General features: G+C 37.2%; 1 protein-coding gene across 1 annotated transcript in view; it reads left to right on the top strand.

Moving 5' to 3' along the window:
* The window catches only part of EPHA4 (EPH receptor A4), a 366,195-nt gene that overhangs the window by 9,588 nt on the left and 336,319 nt on the right, over positions 1–20,288 (top strand). Inside the window, exon 3 of the mRNA XM_044070168.1 lies at positions 1,654–2,317. Coding sequence (XP_043926103.1) covers positions 1,654–2,317 — 664 coding nt within the window. The remainder of the gene's footprint in view (positions 1–1,653; positions 2,318–20,288) is intronic.

Genomic DNA, 20,288 nt, shown 5'->3' on the forward strand with positions numbered 1-20,288 from the left:
CCTCTGTTTTAGACATCATGGTGGTAAGGTATTTTGTTTACAGCTGCAGTTTCTAGGCTTGTTGCCTGAGTGATTGTATGTTCTCCCCACGCATATATGGGTTTTCTCCCTGTAATCTGTTTCCTTATATCTTCCCCAAATGTACTGGTTGGTTTGCTAAGTTTTATATATATATATATATATATATATATATATATATATATATATATATATTGTGTGTGTGTGTGTATAGATGTAGTCTTGGTGTAGCAGTTTGTGACGATCAGTTGCTGTCTGAACAATGCTTTATTTTTATTTCTGTTGTTGTACATTATGCTAGCTTGTTTGAATGTATCTTCTTTCATCCTCCAGTATGTATATATTTTTTTGGTTCTTTGCATGTATATCCCTCAGCTGTGACTGATTTCTCAGAATATCTTCGAAGTTACCAACTAGTTTAGGTCTTTTCCTTTCTTGTGAAGGCACTGACGCTTGCTAGCACTAAATAATGAGAAACATTTGAGCTTCGCACTTCATGTTCTTCAGAAAATACACACCAATGCAAAACCTGTTATTTTAGCAACTTTAGAATTATATAGCAAGATTTAAAATCTGCCCTTTTTTGAGCTTTTGTCACCCATTATTCTTTTGGCTTTGTCCCCGGTTCTTGAGCTGATAGTTTGAGAGCTATGCTTTGTATATAATATTTTCCTGTTGTACCAAAAGTTGGGCAGCCAGATATACCAAATACATAATGCAGACTGTCCTTTCTGGTTTTGCCCAGCGTGTGGCAGTAAAGTAGCCTCTTTGTTAAAATGCTGAAGCTACGTAAGAGCTCTTGCTGAAGATTGAGAGGGCCTTTGTCTGAAGCTTTGCCGTTATGTATGATGTTACCTCCAGACCCTATTTTCCTTATGATTCAGCTAAGCTTGTCCTTTATTCCACTTATTTGCTTGTGTTTCAGTTTGCATCACATTGTAGCATTTAACATTTTTGTGATGGAGCATTGTATAGCATTCAGTAGTTAGATTTGTACCATTTGGTTGCAGTTAAATGTCTTTCTTCTGATTTGTGGCCTATACATAATATATACAGCTTTTCCTTGCAGAATACCCTCTGTTACTTTGCAAGCTATAGTCACCCAAAAAGCAAAATCAATATCCTCCCCCCAGAGCTCACTGACACATGAAACTTTCTAGTTTGTGGCCAAGGTTTGAGTTATGGTATAATGCAACTAGTTTCCAGAGCTTATGTTGTACTGCAATCATGTGTTATCTTCAGTATACCCCGAATGGTCAAATAAAAGGTAGGGACAATGCAAGAAAAATATGCTCACTGTCATAGCTAGGCTGACCCTTTGGTGATCAAGACAATGACAAAAGATAGAAAAACATTTACATTAACCCCCAGGATATTTTACTCTTCTGTTATTTTGTTTTGCAAAAACAGTGGTTTGTCAAGTTCTTCTCTTCCTGCTTCTGTCATATTTGGTCACAAAAATGTGTACAGTAGAAAAAGTTACAAATGCACACATACACACACACACACACACACACACACACACACACACACACACACACACACACACACACACACAAACACACACATGCAGATTCACAGTTCCTTTCTTGCACAAGTACAAAAAAGCATTACCCCACTTTTTTTTCTTTCCAGTGGGAGGAAGTGAGTATTATGGATGAGAAGAACACTCCAATACGCACATACCAGGTCTGCAATGTGATGGAGCCGAGTCAGAACAACTGGTTGCGGACAGACTGGATCCCCAGTGGTGGAGCCCACCGTATCTACATAGAAATCAAATTCACCCTCCGGGACTGCAACAGCCTGCCAGGTATGACAGGCACTTGCAAAGAGACCTTTAACTTATATTACTATGAATCAAACAATGATAAGGAGCGCTATATCCGTGAGAGCCAGTTCACCAAGATCGACACAATAGCAGCTGATGAGAGCTTCACTCAGGTTGACATTGGTGATCGCATCATGAAACTTAATACTGAGATCAGGGATGTTGGGCCCTTGACTCGAAAAGGGTTTTACCTTGCCTTCCAGGATGTAGGGGCATGCATTGCCCTAGTGTCAGTGCGTGTATTTTTTAAAAAGTGTCCTCTGACTGTTCGCAACCTTGCCCAGTTTCCAGATACCATAACTGGTGCTGACACCTCCTCCCTTGTGGAGGTTCAGGGCTCCTGTGTGAATAATTCGGAGGAGAAGGATGTTCCTAAGATGTACTGTGGAGCGGATGGAGAGTGGCTGGTGCCCATTGGTAACTGCCTATGTAATGCTGGGTTTGAAGAAAAGAATGCAGAGTGTGAAGGTAAGTTCTTTCTAGTTAAGTTTTGTTAAAGTTGTAACACTGTATCAGAGGTAAGTTCTTTCTAGTTAAGTTTTGTTAAAGTTGTAACACTGTATCAGAGGTAAGTTCTTTCTAGTTAAGTTTTGTTAAAGTTGTAACACTGTATCAGAGGTAAGTTCTTTCTAGTTAAGTTTTGTTAAAGTTGTAACACTGTATCAGCTTGTTAGCACATGTAACTGATACTGGTTACAAACGCAGACTGACATAGTTACTACATAGTCAAGTTGTTGAATGTCTTAAGACAGCATTTATTTTATTCTTACACTCATACATGAATTGCCAGTAAAGTGAAGCTGGGAAAACAATATTTCATGTAACTGAACCTGACAGCAATATCAGAATAAACTGCATGTGTTGGTATGACAGTGGCAAGGAAGTAGTTGTAGCCTAGAAAAAATATGGGGAAATCATTCTTTAATGAAGAGTAATTGACACATAAAAACAGAGCAACAAGAAAGAGGATACAAAGATATCTACACTTTAAGCTTTCATTTGGCATTAATGTCATAAAATATTAAAAGAGATATAGTTGGAGGTTAGATAATACTGTTAGATCACAAGCATCTTTATTGGCAAAACACAACTGGGAATCAGTTGGTTGGATGATGATTTATTATGTAAAAGTCCCTTTTTCAGTTGAAATTAGCTTGGCAAACTGAAAATCTGGATGCTCTTTCTATGAGGTTCAATGACCTAATAAATGTTTAACCCCAGGAAAAGGCACAAAGGGTAACATCCCACCTAAATGGGGTTTTGATGAACTTTGGTTCCCATGTATAACAGTCTGTTTTCTTCAAAATTCCTTATAGTTGGCTATCTTCAACCAGTTTCTTGATAATCGGTCTTTGATGTAGTTAGTGGTCATTGACTAGTCATCCTGTTGGGACATTATTTCTTTTAATTCAGTAAACTGGGTGTGCCTTTATTGTTGAGAAATAGGATAAACCTGCTAATATTGTAATTGTGCTTTTTCTTTTAGTTTTTCCTGACTTTTCCACTAAATGTGTGTGGGTGTGGGTGTGTGTGTGTGTGGGTGAGAGATGCAGATTGTAGCATAACTAGTTCTTGCTTTCTTTTCTGAGCAAAAGATTTTGTCATTGTGTTTTACGTGGAGCATCTCAGTTAACAAACTAATTAGTTTACGTTTACTACCCATGTCTGGTCCAAAAATAGCTGAATGTTACTTTCATAATTGCAAAAAAAAAATATGGAAGAAAAGAGGAGAGTAACTAATGAATTAACTGATACCTGCATACTGATAATAATAAAAACTATGAGAAACAAGGAAATCCCTTTCTACTTTTATCATTTAGGAAGAACTACATATGCTGACTCCTTTCAAATCTGTTTTAATATTGCTTCTTGGCTGTTGAATATACTAAGCAATTGGTAACACAGTAGTGAGAAAAACTTGAGTTAAAACTGCAATACAGTGTTTTCTGTTTTCCTTTTCTTAAATCTCTTGTCTTCATATTAAGTGAATTGTACCATCAAGAAAAAGCTTCTTTTTGACAGTAATGAACTTTGCAGTACTATAATTGTATTATATGCACTCAGTAAATAACAGACACATCTTAGAAGTCAAGTGAAGCTGAAATAATGACAAAATGTTAGCAAGTAGATATTAATTAGCTTGCACAGAATCCAATGCTGACAAGATACTTGTAATTTGTTAAACATAACATTTGACATTTTCACAGAAATCTACATTTCTCTTCATCACAGAATTTTTATGAAAAGTCTGAGCAGTGTTACCTCCTCTCATGTGCAAGGGCCATGTGTGTGTGTGTGTGTGTGTGTGTGTGTGTGCGTAGGTGCACGCGCACATGTGTGTGTGTGTGTGTGTGTGTGTGTGTGTGTGTGTGTGTGTGTGTGTGTGCATGTTTTGCAGGGACATCCATAGATATGTTTAAATAATGTTTTAGTTTCTTATAAGGTTTACGTATGTCCAGGCTGTCTATCCATCATGCTATTTCTCTGTCACACTAGCTTGTCTCTTTCAATCATGTTTTAGTGAGTATAATTTGTCGACTACATTAAATTAAAGCAGAAATTATAAACAGCTAAACAGTGAAACTGCTATGTGTCTTCATTTGGTAGATTAATAGAGATGTTACGGTGTACTATGTTTACTGTAACATGACCTACTTTTATTACTCCTTTGAGATTTTAGATGAAGAAGAGGCTTTAGAAAACCTTTGTGTTCAGTAAAATCAGACCATTTGTATCACTATAAAACAGATACAATGTATCATAAGTTCTACATGCTTCACCAGTGAAAATACTTGAAAACACATGTTGTGTCTGTTCCACTAACAGTACTGCATGGATGATGGGAAAGTCATTGCAATATGCCATTTCCTAAGAGTCAGTATTAATACTGTTACTAGGCAGCATAAATACTATAAAATTCTATATTTAATAGGATTTGCTGTAGTGACTCTACAGATACAAGAAATTAACAGTGGAAAAAAATGAGTTACTCTAAGAGAGGCACAAATGACAATATGATTAGAGATGGTGTTTCAAAAGTAAAGAAGGGCATTACAGGGACATTTCAGGCTCTCTTCAGAAGGGCTGTGATGACATAATAGCCTCTCAGTTTGTAAATGTTTGACATGGTATGAATACTTCTTGCAGTATCAATGGCCTAAATGATTTGTTAATGCCCAAAACATTTCTTGCCATCCAACGACTGAGGACACGCCTACTAGTATTGTTTTCTGCTAATTAACCCTTAATAGTTCCACAGCTTGTAGAGTGCTAAGTAAGACAGATGGATTGAATGGTTTAAATGAGCAGCTTGGGGTTTATTACCCTAAGGTTACCAGGGGCTGCTTTGAAGGGGGACTGGGCAGTGCTGCTTATGGGGTCAGAACTGGGTTACCCTGATTGATGAAATTTGAACACTTGTCACTGCTACTGAACACTGTGTGATTCTGTAATAATGTTACAAATACCTTGTTGTTCCAATGCAATCATTTGAGAAGTTTTACTGGTGGGCAGTACAGATGGTATGTCAGCTTCTTTGCTTTGCTGAAGAATACAGCTCAGACAATTACAATGATGGGAGGAAGCTTGGCCACCCATAATTTCTATTCTGTCATCCAAGATGACATGATCGTAATGCCATGATTTAAAGCAGAAGCCCTTTTTATATACATTTATATCCTGAGCTGCTAAAATTACAAATCAAGCTGCCAGCTGAAAAGTACTTAGGCAAAGACTCATAATTATTTTTGTAAATTATTGCTGGCTTTCTGTTTTTTTCTCACACTGGGCATTAAGCTTTCAGTCTAAACAGGAACTAAAAAAAGCCCTTCTTACACATCAGACTGATCTTAAAAATGCTTTGCACAGAAGTATAGCAAAATAAATGGAAAAATGTTGGAAAATATTCTAAGGGCCTGGATTAGATTCAAGAAAGATATCAGAAAATGTTGCATTTGTTGCAGTCTCACATTCTAACTGAATGTAGAACAGCCATCTTTCCTGTCCCACATTGTCACTGTGTTTTTTAATACCGATGCAGCTTACACTTTGAAGTTCTAATATGAGAGATATCAGTGACAGGGTGGTAAGGTACAAGCTGTCATTACCTTGTAGAGAATAATATTTTTAGTTTACTTTCTAGGGGCACACTGTGCAGGGCAATTTGCTGCTGTATATGTGTGTGTTTACTCACTCCCCCCTTACTGCATATACCAGTGTACGACTCATTCACAGCCTAACTCTCGTAATAACTTGCACAGTGAAAAAACACTGCCTTGCCCATGAAAGGTGGAATTAGACATTCAGTGCATTCTCTCCCTTGCCTTCCACGGACCAGGCTCATTTCCACAACCTAGGTCACAAACATTGTGGATGAACATCAATCTGATATAAGATCAGGATGATCAAAGTTTCTTTTTTTTTTTCTTCTTCTTAAAAAAGCACTCAAAATTTCTTGGAACTATATGCAGGTTAGTTGATGGGGTTGTTAGACAAAATAATGTTAATAATGCATGGGAGCTTGCTAGTCATGCAAACCTCCAGAGAGTATATAAGATCCCGATACTACAGATAAATTTAATTAGCCTTTTGAATCATTTATACTGTGCAGTATTTGGAAATTACTCACAGTCTTGTGTTGTCTGGTTTAGCTCCCAGCATGGGATCATTCTCTGTGGTGTCCACATCTCCTTTCTTTGTCCATATGTCCTGTTGTAAGCATTTCCAGGTTCTTTGAACATCCCAAAAAAATCCCCAAAAAATTACAGCAGGTGAATTAGGAATCACAGTACCTATAGGTGTGTGTGTGTGTGTGTGTGATATATATATATATATATATATATATATATATATATATATATGTGTGTGTGTGTGTGTGTGTGTGTGTGTGTGTGCGTGCGCGCATGTGCATATGCACTTGTGCTTTGCTTGGGCTCATATACATCCTCCTGCAATGGACTAGTCTCCTTCCAAGGATGGCTTCTATCTGTTATGCCTATTGCTTGCCAGGACAAGTTTCTGCTCCTTAATTATCAGCAAAAGGGTAAAGTAGATATTGAATAATGAAAAAAGAATGAAATTTGGTAACTAGCTACATTTTTCTTACTGTGTTGTTGATTGTTTCTGTGGCAGTGCTGACATTATGTAATGCTTGCTTTCTTACTGTGTTGTTGATTGTTTCTGTGGCAGTGCTGACATTATGTAATGCTTGCTTTCTTACTGTGTTGTTGATTTTTTTTATGGCAGTGCTGACATTACGTAATGCTTGCTTTCTTACTGTGTTGTTGATTGTTTCTGTGGCAGTACTGACATTATGTAATGCTTGCTTTCTTACTCTGTTGTTGATTGTTTTTGTGACAGTGCTGACATTACGTAATGCTTGCTTTCTTACTGTGTTGTTGATTGTTTCTGTGGCAGTGCTGACATTACGTAATGCTTGCTATCTTACTGTGTTGTTGATTGTTTCTGTGACAGTGCTGACATTATGTAATGCTTGCTTTGTTACTATGTTGTTGATTGTTTCTGTGGCAGTGATGACATTATGTAATGCTTGCTTTGCTACTGTGCTGTTGATTGTTTTTGTGGCAGTGCTGACATTATGTATTGCTTGCATTCTTACTGTGTTTTTGAGTGTTTCTGTGACAGTGCTGACATTATGTAATGCTTGCTGTCTTACTGTGTTGTTGATTGTTTCTGTGACAGTGCTGACATTACGTAATGCTTGCTTTGTTACTATGTTGTTGATTGTTTCTGTGGCAGTGCTGACATTACGTAATGCTTGCTTTATTACTGTGACAGTGCTGACATTACATAATGCTTGCTTTCTTACAGTGTTGTTGAATGTTTCTGTGGCAGTGCTGACATTATGTAATGCTTGCTTTGCTACTGTGCTGTTGATTGTTTCTGCGACAGTGCTGACATTATGTAATGCTTTTTTTGTTACTGTGTTGTTGATTGTTTTTGTGGCAGTGCTGACATTACGCTTGCTGTCTTACTGTGCTGTTGATTGTTTTTGTGGCAGTGCTGACATTATGTAATGCTTGCTGTCAGTACAAATGTTGGCAGAGTGAGAAGGATGGACCAGAGAAAAATAGAACCAACACAAAACGTCTTCTAACTTACAGACTCATGCATGTCAAAGGATAGCATGGGACCTGAATATTAAATGCACAGTTTGTAAAAAAAGAAAAAAAAACATAAATGCTGTCTCATGTCTCTGCTTTTGGCAAAGAGGGTTAGCACTAAAGAGGTTTGTATCATGTATTTGAAGGAATAAGTTTTGCTGCAGTAAACAGTGTTCCATATTATGTTTTTAAAAGTACATTGTTCACATAGTTTATGGAGGATAAGTGACACAAAGTGTTTTATTAAAAGTGACAGCTAAAAGTGTCCCATGATTCTCTGGTCTTTATAGCTATCAAGCCAACTGCATCAAGTGGTAGAGTAAGTTAGAAGCAAGGTTTGGTTGGGCATTAGTCACTGTGCTCAGTGCAAGACATAATCAGGAATAATGAGTGTATTCAGTTGGATATGAGGCTCCTCTGTTTATTTTTTTGTTTAACCAGTTTACACCTTTGTGTCTGTATCAGTTCCGGATATGGATTTTAACATAATCATGATTGTATTATCTGTTGACTAAGTTTAGCTTGTCCAAAATTGTCCTTTATGTTTTATTTGTCACCTGGAATAGTACTACCAGTTCCCAATGACTGATTTCTGTCTCTTACATTCTCTCACAAAATTTTATTCCCTTATCATTTTTTTATTAGTGTCTACTGGATATATTTTTTCTGTTGTTACCGTTTAATCTTTCATTTCAAATGGAGATTGTACATTGCTGCAATATTGTTCCAACACTGCTCTACAGTACCAGACAAATTAAACTTCTACATTTTCAAGCTTGACTAGACCTTAACAAAAATAATACTCTGATCTGAAATGAGCTCCATGTTGCTGATGAACTCTATGTGACAACGATACATATATTATTGTGTTAGTATGCTTAATGCTGAGTGATATATATTTCAAACTGACATGCTGGTTAAGTATAAACACATTACTCAGAGCCTATAACTTCACTTTATCATGTAAATTTTGTCTGTAAGGTATCTAGCTCATAGTATCATGCCCCCAAACATGTTCAAATACAGTGTGAGAAGTGATTATTCACTGTTATCATCATGTCATGATAGTTTGTTTAACACGAGTTAGAGTATTTAGAATGAGACTTGAACCCTGCACCTTGTGTTTGTAAGTCAAACATAACCATTAGGCCACCCTCCCAACCCTTAGAATGTATTTGTTCTATGTTTATTAAGTTGTAGTGTATCATACAATAGTTCATCATTTCCATTTTGCACTTGGGGATACTGATGTTAAATCCTTTAAGGATGCTACTTCTTTTTTCATTTTTTTTTTACAGTTTCTTGTACAAAATTGCACAGTACATGTTGAAGAAAAACCTTGTTCAATTTAACTAGTTCTGTAAATGAAAAGCCACAGCAAGAAAAACATGTCATTCCCACAAGCTGCAAAATAACTTCCAGACAAAAAATGACTCTATAGTCAGCAAAACACATGACAGTTTTTAGGGTGGTGTTATATTCAAATCAATTTTTGTATTAGTTCATAGCTTGTTTGTGTCTTTCGGCTTTTCCCGGTTTGGGGTCGCCACAGTGGAACTCCGATCTGCTAATGATTGGTAGTGGATTTTTATGTACTGGGTTACCAGCCCTGACGCACAGCCTTCAACGAAGGCACGCCCCATTCACGTATGCTTCCACACAGAAGACACTCTAGCTGAGAATCGAATGGGACAACATCTTGCTAGGAGGCGACAACGCTACCACAGCACCACCACCGCAGTTCATGTTATGTCATTAGTTCATGGCTACGACTGGAAAATCCAAATCCTAATTGTCTTTTAACTACTTATTGTTGTTAAATAACATTTTATCAAACATGTTTTCCTACATTATACAACTGTCATTAGATATAGCTTCATTTCCTTCTAGACCTCTCAGGATCCGTTGTTAATGAAATATGAGCCATTTCATATCAATCCTTAGACATGCATTTCTTAATAACACAGCTCTGCATGAATGTTTTCACACTGCTCCATGTTTACTGTGAGAGCTACAACTTTCAGTACATTGTATATGGCACTGTAGTAATTAACCTGCTAAGTCACCATTCAAACCTAGGGTCACTTTTTTTGTTTTGCAGTGATCCTCCTTTTGTCATTAAAATTTTACTTCTGATTTGATGTGCATACCTTTTCAGCTGACTTTTATGAAATGCAGATTGCTACATTGTAGCTCATTTTGGACTGCATAATGAGTTGCTAGTGCTTTGTCCAAGACCTGTGGGAAAACAGGATTATAAACTTCTTGAGATGTTACATCTTGCAGCAGTTTATTATAAATAAGTAATGTTTCTCAGTTGTGTGTTTTAGGCAAAGTAAGCATTTTTACAGTGTCTGGAAGTGAGTGTGTGTGTGTGTGTGTGTGTGTGTGTGTGTGTGTGTGTGTGTGCGTGTGTGCGCGCGTGTGTGCACATCTATACATGTGCGTCTATGTGTGTTATTGCATCTGCATGTCTGTGTGTGAGATATGGAAGAAAGGCCTGGGAATCTACTTGTGTTTCCTGACTTCTCTAATAGTCTGTCTGTCTGGCATTGGCTCTTTATGGAGTTATTATAGGTGTCAGAATTGACTTAACAACACTGGAGGTATGAATGAAGGGCTGACTGTTAAGAGTGACATTCTAGAACCAAATCATTATTTGTATCCCTCACTGTAAGTGTGCTGAAATCACCTCTACCCAATCTGTGTATTCCGTTTGGAAACTGGTGGTGAAGTACTGACTCATGACTGGCCAAATGTAGGTTTTGTCTGGCTCATTACCCTTGGGTTTCAGTCCATCAAGAATGAAAAGGATTTAGAAATTTAATAGCTGTGCTATTAAAGCTAAGCTTAATTTCTATAATGCCTTGCACTGGAGATGAGGATATATAAACAGTTACATTATTTTTCTTTTTGAACTCTGTAGCAAGAGATTGTGTGTAAGTATGTGCTTTCTGAAACTTTATTTTTACTTTCTGCTTGTGGCTTGCTTTTAGATGTTCTGCAATGATAATCAAAGGTAGCAACTGATACACAAGCAGCCATTTCTGTACTGAAGTCAGAAACTCCTATGCACGTTTCTTTCTCCACTACATAGAAATTAATGTTCCTGGCACCTAACATAATAAATATGAATGCATATTTGACCACTATTTGTTTTTTAATATTTTTCAGTTTTATGACAGCCATATTACTTCAGTTAGCAATTTGTGCAAAGCTCCCATCTGTAGTTACAGTTAACCTTACAGACTTTCACAAATTCTTCAGTATGTCAGTTGTAATTAGCCAGACTGAATCCAGACCTATCACTCAGTTTGTCCCATTTGGGGAATGAGATTTGACAGCTAACAGGGAACTGTCATTTTGCACGTTCTGGGCCTGGTGAATGATTTCTGCAGCTGAGTGAGGGACTGCTTGGCTGAGACTGTATTTTCATCTTGTGCATGTGGAATTGACTGTATTGTCTGGGATGCAGCACTAATGTGGACCTCTGTATCTGTCTGTAATTTGCTGTTGTCCTTAGGGTCCTACCCTACCTTTCCAAGAGGTGCTAGCATAGAAATGGTCACAGCCTAGGCCTATCCATGTACATTCTACACCATGGACTGTGCTAAGCAACTATTTTTCCCAGAATTCCAATTTTAGTCATTTTCCTGGCATGTAACTTAATTTGCCATCTTTTGAAATAGTCCAAACATTTTGAATAATAAATATGTATTTCATGTGTGCATCTGTGCACAGACTTTAGTGGGGTATCAGAACTACCCCAGTAACTTTGTCTGGCTATTATCCTGACTACTGAACTAATTTTGTCATGATGCAGTTATCCAGCATTCTTTATTGGGGGTAATAATTTCTTCAGTCTGACATTGCTCCTGACATATTCATAAACATATTTTATTTTGTACTTATATGGCTTCTGCTGCACAAAATGTAACATTTCACTTGTCTTCTTCTGAACTATCTTAATTCTTTCTATATCCCTGTGTTACCTAGGACAGAAAGGGGATGTTTCATACTCCTCTTGACACTGAATCATTGCAAATAAAATCACTGTGTAGTAAATTGCATCCATTCCATTAAGTTAGTAAAGAGATTCATGAGAATTGATTTCGCCAGAATGCACTTGGCTTCTTCATATTTCCCATTACAAACATATAATCACAAATGTCATGCTTTAGTTCACTTAAAGTTGTTTCCTGCATCACACTTAGTTGTATCATTTTTGCTTTCTGTTAGACTGTTTATTACTCCTGAGTAAAAGCCAAGATTAATTGCAAGTTTATGAACTCAACATGGGCAGCTCTTTGGTAACATTTTAAAAAACAAAATGTTATTTGACTGTCCTTTGTGGTATTCTACTGTGTTGTGACATTTGTTAATTTGGTTTAAGCTTGTGAGAATTCTGTTTGAGCTACAGAATTGTGCCCTTTTCACATGTTCAAATGATGGCTAATACAGCTTGCTTCAAATTGGAAAAGTTCACATTCAGAGTTGTAGCAAAGAGAAGGGATCACAGCAGGGATTGGAAGTATCAATGAAATAGCTACAGCTTAGGCTCCGGACTTGTGAGAATAGAGCACAACCCTTTTGTTTTTCCATGGGATAGCTGAAGGAGGACAAATACAGAGAGAGGTCAAAGGTTAGACTCTTGCACATCCATCTTCCTCCTGTCATCTAAGGGTCAGAGCTGAGATTGATTAAGATCTCAAACTCGGACAAAAGGTTTGGTAGGCTGAAATGGCAGGGGCAGGGAGCAGGAGAGACTGTTGTTGCAAGCACCAGCGCTGGTCATCTGGCAGGGTCTCTTGAACCACAAGGGACAGAATTACATTTCCTCTTGCAGTTGTCACCTCTAGAGGGACATGTTAATGGCCAGAAGAATGGGAATCATGTCACTGAAGTTTACAAGGTGACAGACTGCCCTGCCCAAGGCAGCTGCAAGTTCATTCTCCAGTACCAGCTATTTTATTTCCCTTTTAAAACTGTGTGCATAATAAACAATATGTACCTTTTTACAAAGCAGTTGCCAGGATACTTGGAGAGGATGTATGATGCAGAGAGGCACCAGTTTTAACTTGTTAAGTAGTTTAACTTTAAAAGTTTTTGCTGAGGCTTCATTAAGTTGTCAAAAATGTCACTGGAACAAAGAAACTGAGGTAATCCAAGAAATTATTCTAACACTCCAAAGCAGGACTCTCCTCCAAGAACAATAGATGTTTCTCTAATAGTATTATGACTTACTCACATGTTTGATTTTTGTTCATATAATTCACATAGAAAATATATTTGTAAGTTTCATATTGCACTTTAGTGCACATTGCCTGATGTATTGTTATATTGTCAGTTTTCCGCAGCATTAACTGTTGTTTACTTTTATTTCACCTGAACATGCTAAATAAAGCTTGGATTTCATTCATAGTTCTTGGCATGCAGTTTTCATCTGGAAATGTGAAACAGATGTATGCTCCAGGCTTTTCTGGAAAATTAACTGTTTTTTTTCTAGATGGCTACATTACTTGGCTTTTCAGTAATTTAAGTTTGAAAGGCACTCATTTACCAATGTTGTTTCATGACACCACATTATCAGCATTGTGGACCTAAGGAGTCTACAACTCTACTCTTTATCTCCTGCCAGGCAAATATCTGGGAAGCATTTGCCATGTCAACCTTTCATTGCCAGCTATGACAATTGACTGAAGAAACAGGTTCATAGGTTCATAGATTAGTACTAAGCTGACTGCCCTTGTGAGCCATTTTAAGCCTAGCCAGTTATCACTTGTGAGACTCAAACCCTGCACCTTGTGTTTGTAAGACAAACACTTTAACCATTAGGCCACCCTCCCACCTATAAATGGTCATAAATACTTATTAAGTTGTACGTAAAACTAGAGTGAAGTAGAACACCTTGGTTTTATAAGTGTAGCTATTTCAGTGTAAATATATTTTAAGATATTATTTATTAGTATTTTCTACTGGTATTTCTCAAATGAATTCACATTCGTGTTGGTAAAATATACTTTAAAAGCTTTAGCACTCATGCATAGACTTTAGCCATATTCAACCTGCAGGGATCTACACAGCCAGGAATAGTAGTGCTAGAAGGTACAAGTACAGCATTCATTTGCAAAATGCAAAGTTATTGCATGTGAAAACTGCTGCTAAGGAAGTACGTTAAAGCTTGTTTACAGGTAAATTGCTTGGAAATCAATAATGAGTTTCATTATTTAATTTGTTCTGCATTTAGAAAAAAAAACATAGTGGCATTATATTTGACCACCTGGAACAGACATATTTCAGTGCAGATTTTCTACTTTGGCGGGCGACAAATTCCTATACAGTAATCATGCATACCTCTTACTATATCCTCATCTAAGTGTACTGTGAGTCCCCTTACACTCCAAACACTGATATGTTTATCAATCCTATATACAGCAGTTCAAGCCTTTTTTACTTTCAGTCAGCCATCAGAGTGATATTATCTGCATAACTGTTGTTAATATTTCTCCCGGAAGTTTTGATTGCGACAATTAATTCATCTACTCCAGTATTTTGTATAATGTACTTAGTAAAAAAATAAATAAGTAGGGCAACAATATTAGCCATGTTGCACTCCCTTTTCCAGTCTTGAACCAGTCAGTTGTTCCACATTCAATTCTAACTTTTTCTTTTCTTTTTTTAAAACAAGAAACATCTTTATTAAATTATTATGTATGACATAGGCAAACTTATATTTATATAAATGAAAATAAACCATAGTGATAAAATCTCAGTTGCAAACATTATACATTACAACTGTAGCTGCTAACATTATACATCACTTTTAATATATTTAGTCATTGCCAGTCAACCATTACATAGCTCATTCAAATCATGCCTTCTTTAAAACCTCATTCCTCCTCTGCATGGATTGATCCCACATTTCCCATTTCTTTCCTACGTAATTTGCTCCCCCCTTTTTTAAAGATCCCAGTTCCAGTTGTTTTATCTCTGTTAGTATCTTTTCTACTTCCAGTAAAGTTGGTTTCCACTTTGATTTCCATTTTCTATTACTTGCTTTGTTGGCAGCCACCATAACTAGACTCAGCAGGGCCTTATTGTGTCTAGACAATTCTGATTCTGTAACTGCGGTGGTGGTGCTGCGGTAGCGTTGTCGCCTCATAGCAAGACGATGTCCCATTCGATTCTCAGCTAGTGCATCTTCTGTGTGGAGGCATACGTGAATGGGGCGTGCCTTCGTTGAAGGTTGTGCATCAGGGCTGGTAACCCGGTACGTAAAAATCCACTACCAATCATCAGCGGACCGGAGTTCTGCTGTGGCGACCCCAAACGGGGAAAAGCCGAAAGACACAAACAAAATCATACCTCAAAAAAATAATTTCCCTAGTTACTCCAATTTGCTCACCCAGCATCTCCAACAGAGCAGTCTGTAGGGAATCTTTAAAATAAGCCAACTCATTACACTCCCAGAAAATATGTTCCCTGTTACCTCTTTCTTCCCCATCACACCTCCAACATTTGCTGTCTACCTGAGGAAAAATTCTTTGGAGTCTGCTTGGGGTATAAAAATACCTATAGAAACACTTTCATGCAAAGATCCTAAATCTTCTAGATTTTGTTGCATATTTGGGAGACATACTCCTAATACCAAGTTCTGTTCTAGATTCTACTAAGAGCTCTACCAGTCCTGGTCTTTCATTTAGGATCCCCTTATTTCTTTCTGTGTGCCTATAGTCTGATATCAATCCTTGACAGGGGAATGCAATCACTAATCTGCAGTCCAAATAAGTTATTGGCATCTTCCCATTCTATTACCTTTCCGTCTCTAATTATTTGCTCCCGATACCTTGGTTTCATTGCCAGTTTTCTCCAATATATTCCTGCCTCCTCTCGCCTATTGTCTCTATCCCTAATTGCAATCATCCCTATTGGTAGAATCTCCTTTCTCCATTCCTGTGTTGGCTTAGTTCTTAGAAGACCTTCTGCTGCTTTATGGGTATAATATTCTGCATGATTATTGTTATTCTTCTTAAAGGTCTGAATCCAAAATCCCAGGCTCTCCCTGTTACTTGAGCTTCCCCCGTTTCATCATCACCTCTTTCTACTTTGAATTATAATTTTTCTGCTTGCGCTATGTATAGGAGCTTTAATTGTGTAGCTCTGAAATACCCCCTCAACTCGGGCAATCCCAATCCATCCTGTTCTACTGTAAGAATAAGCTTATCCCACTTGACTCTTGCCGTCTTCCCCTCCCAGATAAAATCCTTCAGCTCTTTATTAATTCCCATCAACAACTTCTCTTCTGGTTGATAAAAATATGCCTGATCTGTGTATAAGACTAAAGGGACTAAAAACATTTTAACTGCTTGTGTCTTACTATCGATATCCATATAGCAGAGCTTCCATTTTCTCAGTTTTTGTATTATCTTCTTAGTCTCTTCCCACATATCGCTGCTGTCACAACGGTTTCTTTTTAATCCATATTCCTAGATACTTCATTTTATCATGCCCCCATAAGTATGGATATTGGAGCAATTCGTATGTGGTTACATAATTTACCTCTATTGCTTTTGTTTTAGCTTCATTCATTTTGTATCCCAAAAAGGTCTGAAACTCTCTCAATATGTTCCACAGCACTGTAATGTCCCTTTCTGGTTTTGTCAGATATAAAATAATGTCATCTGCAAATAGAGCCAGTTTTTCTTGACTACCATACCAATTATATCTTTGAATTTCTGAGTCCCTTATTTTCTTTGCCAATGGCTGTAAATGTAATGAAAAAAAACAAAGGGGAGAGAGGACATCCCTACTTGGTTCCTCTGCTCAAGCAGAGATTATCAGAGAGGACCCCACCCACTTTAATTTTCCCCTCTGATCCCTCATATACCGTCCTAATTAACCTTATAATTTTATCAGGGAATGCAAATCCTTCCATTGCTTGGCTCATAAAATCCCCATTTAATCTGTCAAATGCTTTCTCTGCATCATGCCCCACCAATCCTGGTATTTTCTTACATTCTGCTTCCCTCTGGATCATCACTGCTCTGTTAATGTTGTAAAATGGTTGCCTCCCTTCTACAAAGTCACGTTGATCCTTATCTGTCAATTTTTGGCATCATGTTTGCCTTTTTGTAGCCATTATAGACATAAACACTTCATAATCATGGTTTACTGTAGAAATGGGCATGTATGAAGCTGGATCTGATGGATCTTTACCCTCTTTAGGTATTACAACTACCACTGCTTTCTTCCAGGATGTTGGTGCTTCTCCTCCTCTTAAAATACTGTTAAACAAAACCTTGCAGATCTTTATCAGTTTTTCCCTCCTAGCTTCCAAACATTCATACAGATACCATCTATTCCTGGGGACTTTTCTCTAGCTTGGTTATACATCACCCTTTTTATCTCATCTCCTCCCATCCTAACTGTTAGCAATTGAGTCTGTTCTACCTCTAAACTTGGCATATTTAATTCTTCAATAAACATTTCCATTTGTACCTTTTCATAGTATCGAGGTAATCCCTTATTTTATGTTTAACATTCTGCAGTTGCTCCTCTTCTTGCTCTATGAGATTTCCCCTATTTTGCATTTAACATTTGTCTGGCCCTCTAAATAATTCTTGTTACTTCTTAACCATATCTCCCTTTCTTTTATTTCCAGCCTATTTTTAAATTCCACTTCAGTTTTATCCCACGCCCTAGCTATATTTTCAGAAGAAGTTTCTATCTTCTCTAATAGCTCCTGAATTATTTCCACTACCCATTGCTTAAATTCCTCTCTTTTCAACAGATAAGTGGGAACACACCAGCCTCTCATTTTTATTTCATTACCCTGTGTTTTTATTTTAGTTATTATTGGCGCGTGATCTGAAATAGCTATTGTGTGCTTATCAAGACCTTCCATTAAATGCACATATTCCTGTGAAATGCAAATCCTGTCTAGCCTAGCCCATTTAATAGCTCAGTATATCCTATACAGTCAAAGGCTTTAAAGTTGTCAACAAAGCAGATGCAAATATTTTTCTAGAGTTTTCTCTATTATCTAGCAGATATTGACAACTTGCTGTATGGTGCCTCTTATGCAGCTTATAGTTCTCGGTCCATATAATGCGAGTGTCTAACTTGTACGACTTTGTTGCATCTCTTGCTTGCATGAGAGATGAGTACATCTGATTGATTTTCTGACTCTTCCTTTTTCGGACTGGAATTTCAATGGCCACTGAAACATTTTCTAGATTTGCTGACCAATTCTGAGCAACACTATATTAGCTTAATTTTGCAAAATTTTAAACAATTTGTATGTTTTGGTGATTTTAGGTCCTTTCCATCTATTTCTTTTCTGAGTTTTCTGTGGCAACTTGAATACCATCTGTCTGAGGTCTGATAACTCTCTGCAAGTTAAAAAAGTGCCCTTAATTCTCTAAAGTGGAGCTCTGCTGCCACACCCCTATTGTCAAAATAAACTGTCCCTGAGGTTACACCAACTCAGAGGAAGTATACTTAGACATATGATCTGCAAACTAGAGTTTCTGGCACTAAAATACATAGATAAGCATTAAGCTGTGAACATCTGAGCTGCAAGCAGCTGGACGGTGACTAGGTAAAAGAACATTCTTCTATACGTTCCTGCCCACTTTTCTTATACAGTCTGCTTCTTTCCCATTGTATTGTCTTCTTCCATTTGACTTGCTCATTTAACTGTGCTTCCTTATCTGTTCTTTCTGTTATCTTAACTCTGCATTCAGTTTGACACATTTTTCCTGCCTCCTTTGCCATTTGCTGTGTCTTCCTCAGCCACTTCTATGGTCTCCACAGACAGCCATTTTGAGTTCTTAATCTTTCTATTTGGAATAGTTTTTGCAGCCACCTCCTAGATGACATTGCATACTTCTGTCCACAGTTCTTCAGACACACTATCCACCAGGTTTAAACCCATAAATCTTCACCTACAGTACATATTCATATAAAATATTGTTCAGTTCATATCTAGTTAGTGTGGATGCTTTTCTTGTCTTTTAATTCAAAACTTTGCAGTAAGAAGCTCCAAACCCCAATTACATTCAAGTCTTGTTTCTGCTGACTCTAAAGACCTCTTCTGTGGACTCTAAAGGCCTTTTTTATCTCTGACTGGAATGTATATAGTTAATCTGATTTTAGTATTTGTCATTTGTTGATATGTCTGTGTGACATTTACTCTATGGCTGTTCAAAGGGAGTGTTTCCTATATCCAGTGAATTTTTGTGGGACAATTCCACTAGTTTGTGTGCTGTTACCTTTCGTACAAGACCAAACTTATCTATTATTCTGGTTGCTCTTTCACTACCAGTTTAGCATTCTAGTTACTACAATGAATGTAGTATAACTTTTGGTTTTATATCTAGAAGGCAGTAAAGATCCCGATAAAACTGGCCAGCAACCTCCTTTTCTGTATCTGTAGCTGCAGCATAATATTGTATTACTGTAATCCTTGACCTAGAAGGTGACGGAGCTCTTTTTTTTTTTTTGTAGTCAAGCACTGATTTTGACACACATTTATTAACTGTGAGACATATCTTCTGTAACATTCTCATCAACAGGTGAATAATTAATAATTTTTCAAAGTAAAATAGGTTATTACAGTTCATTTTAGCTTGCTAATTATGAGGATATTGCTGTATATTTTTGCCATCTCAAATCCTAACCATAACAAGTTCACTTTGCTTCATAGTTCTTAAATTCCAAATCCTAGTAGTGTACGTTTTTTCCATCTATGGACTTCTCTTTCTTCTCTGAGTATTTCAGTTTCAGTAAATGGATGTCCTTTCATCTTTAATCCCCGCCCATGTCATGACCTTTGGCACTACTTGTACTCTCCTCTTCCAACATTGTAGGCTAGACACATCAGGCCTGAGTGTCTTACCTTCTGATCTTATTTTGACTTGTCGTGTGTTGCATTTGTTGATATGACTTTCTTGGCAAAAAAACAAATACTGGTGTGAATTGCCATTGCCTTCTTCGTTGGCTGGTATTTAGTCTCATCTGACTGCTGTGATCTGCTTATCTTGGATTGACCTGCATGGTGTAGCTCATAAATTCATCAAGATCATGAAGCTACTTTAGTGCAGTGAGATAATGGTATAGAAAGAAATGAACAGTAACCATAATTAAAAATATCACAGATTTTGGCCTGTTGTCCCTGATGATTTTTAGATTTGTCCCTAACTGCTTGAGTTTACATCTAAAGTTCATGTTGCACCTAAATTCTTGTAGTCCAATAGACACCTTCCACATTTGTCTTCAGTTAAAATGTGATAACAAGGAGTAAGTAGATAGGACCA

The sequence above is a fragment of the Protopterus annectens genome, chromosome 4.part1 (genome assembly GCF_019279795.1).
Source record: "Protopterus annectens isolate FY-2018-M chromosome 4.part1, PAN1.0, whole genome shotgun sequence".
NCBI classification, from domain to species: domain Eukaryota; kingdom Metazoa; phylum Chordata; order Ceratodontiformes; family Protopteridae; genus Protopterus; species Protopterus annectens.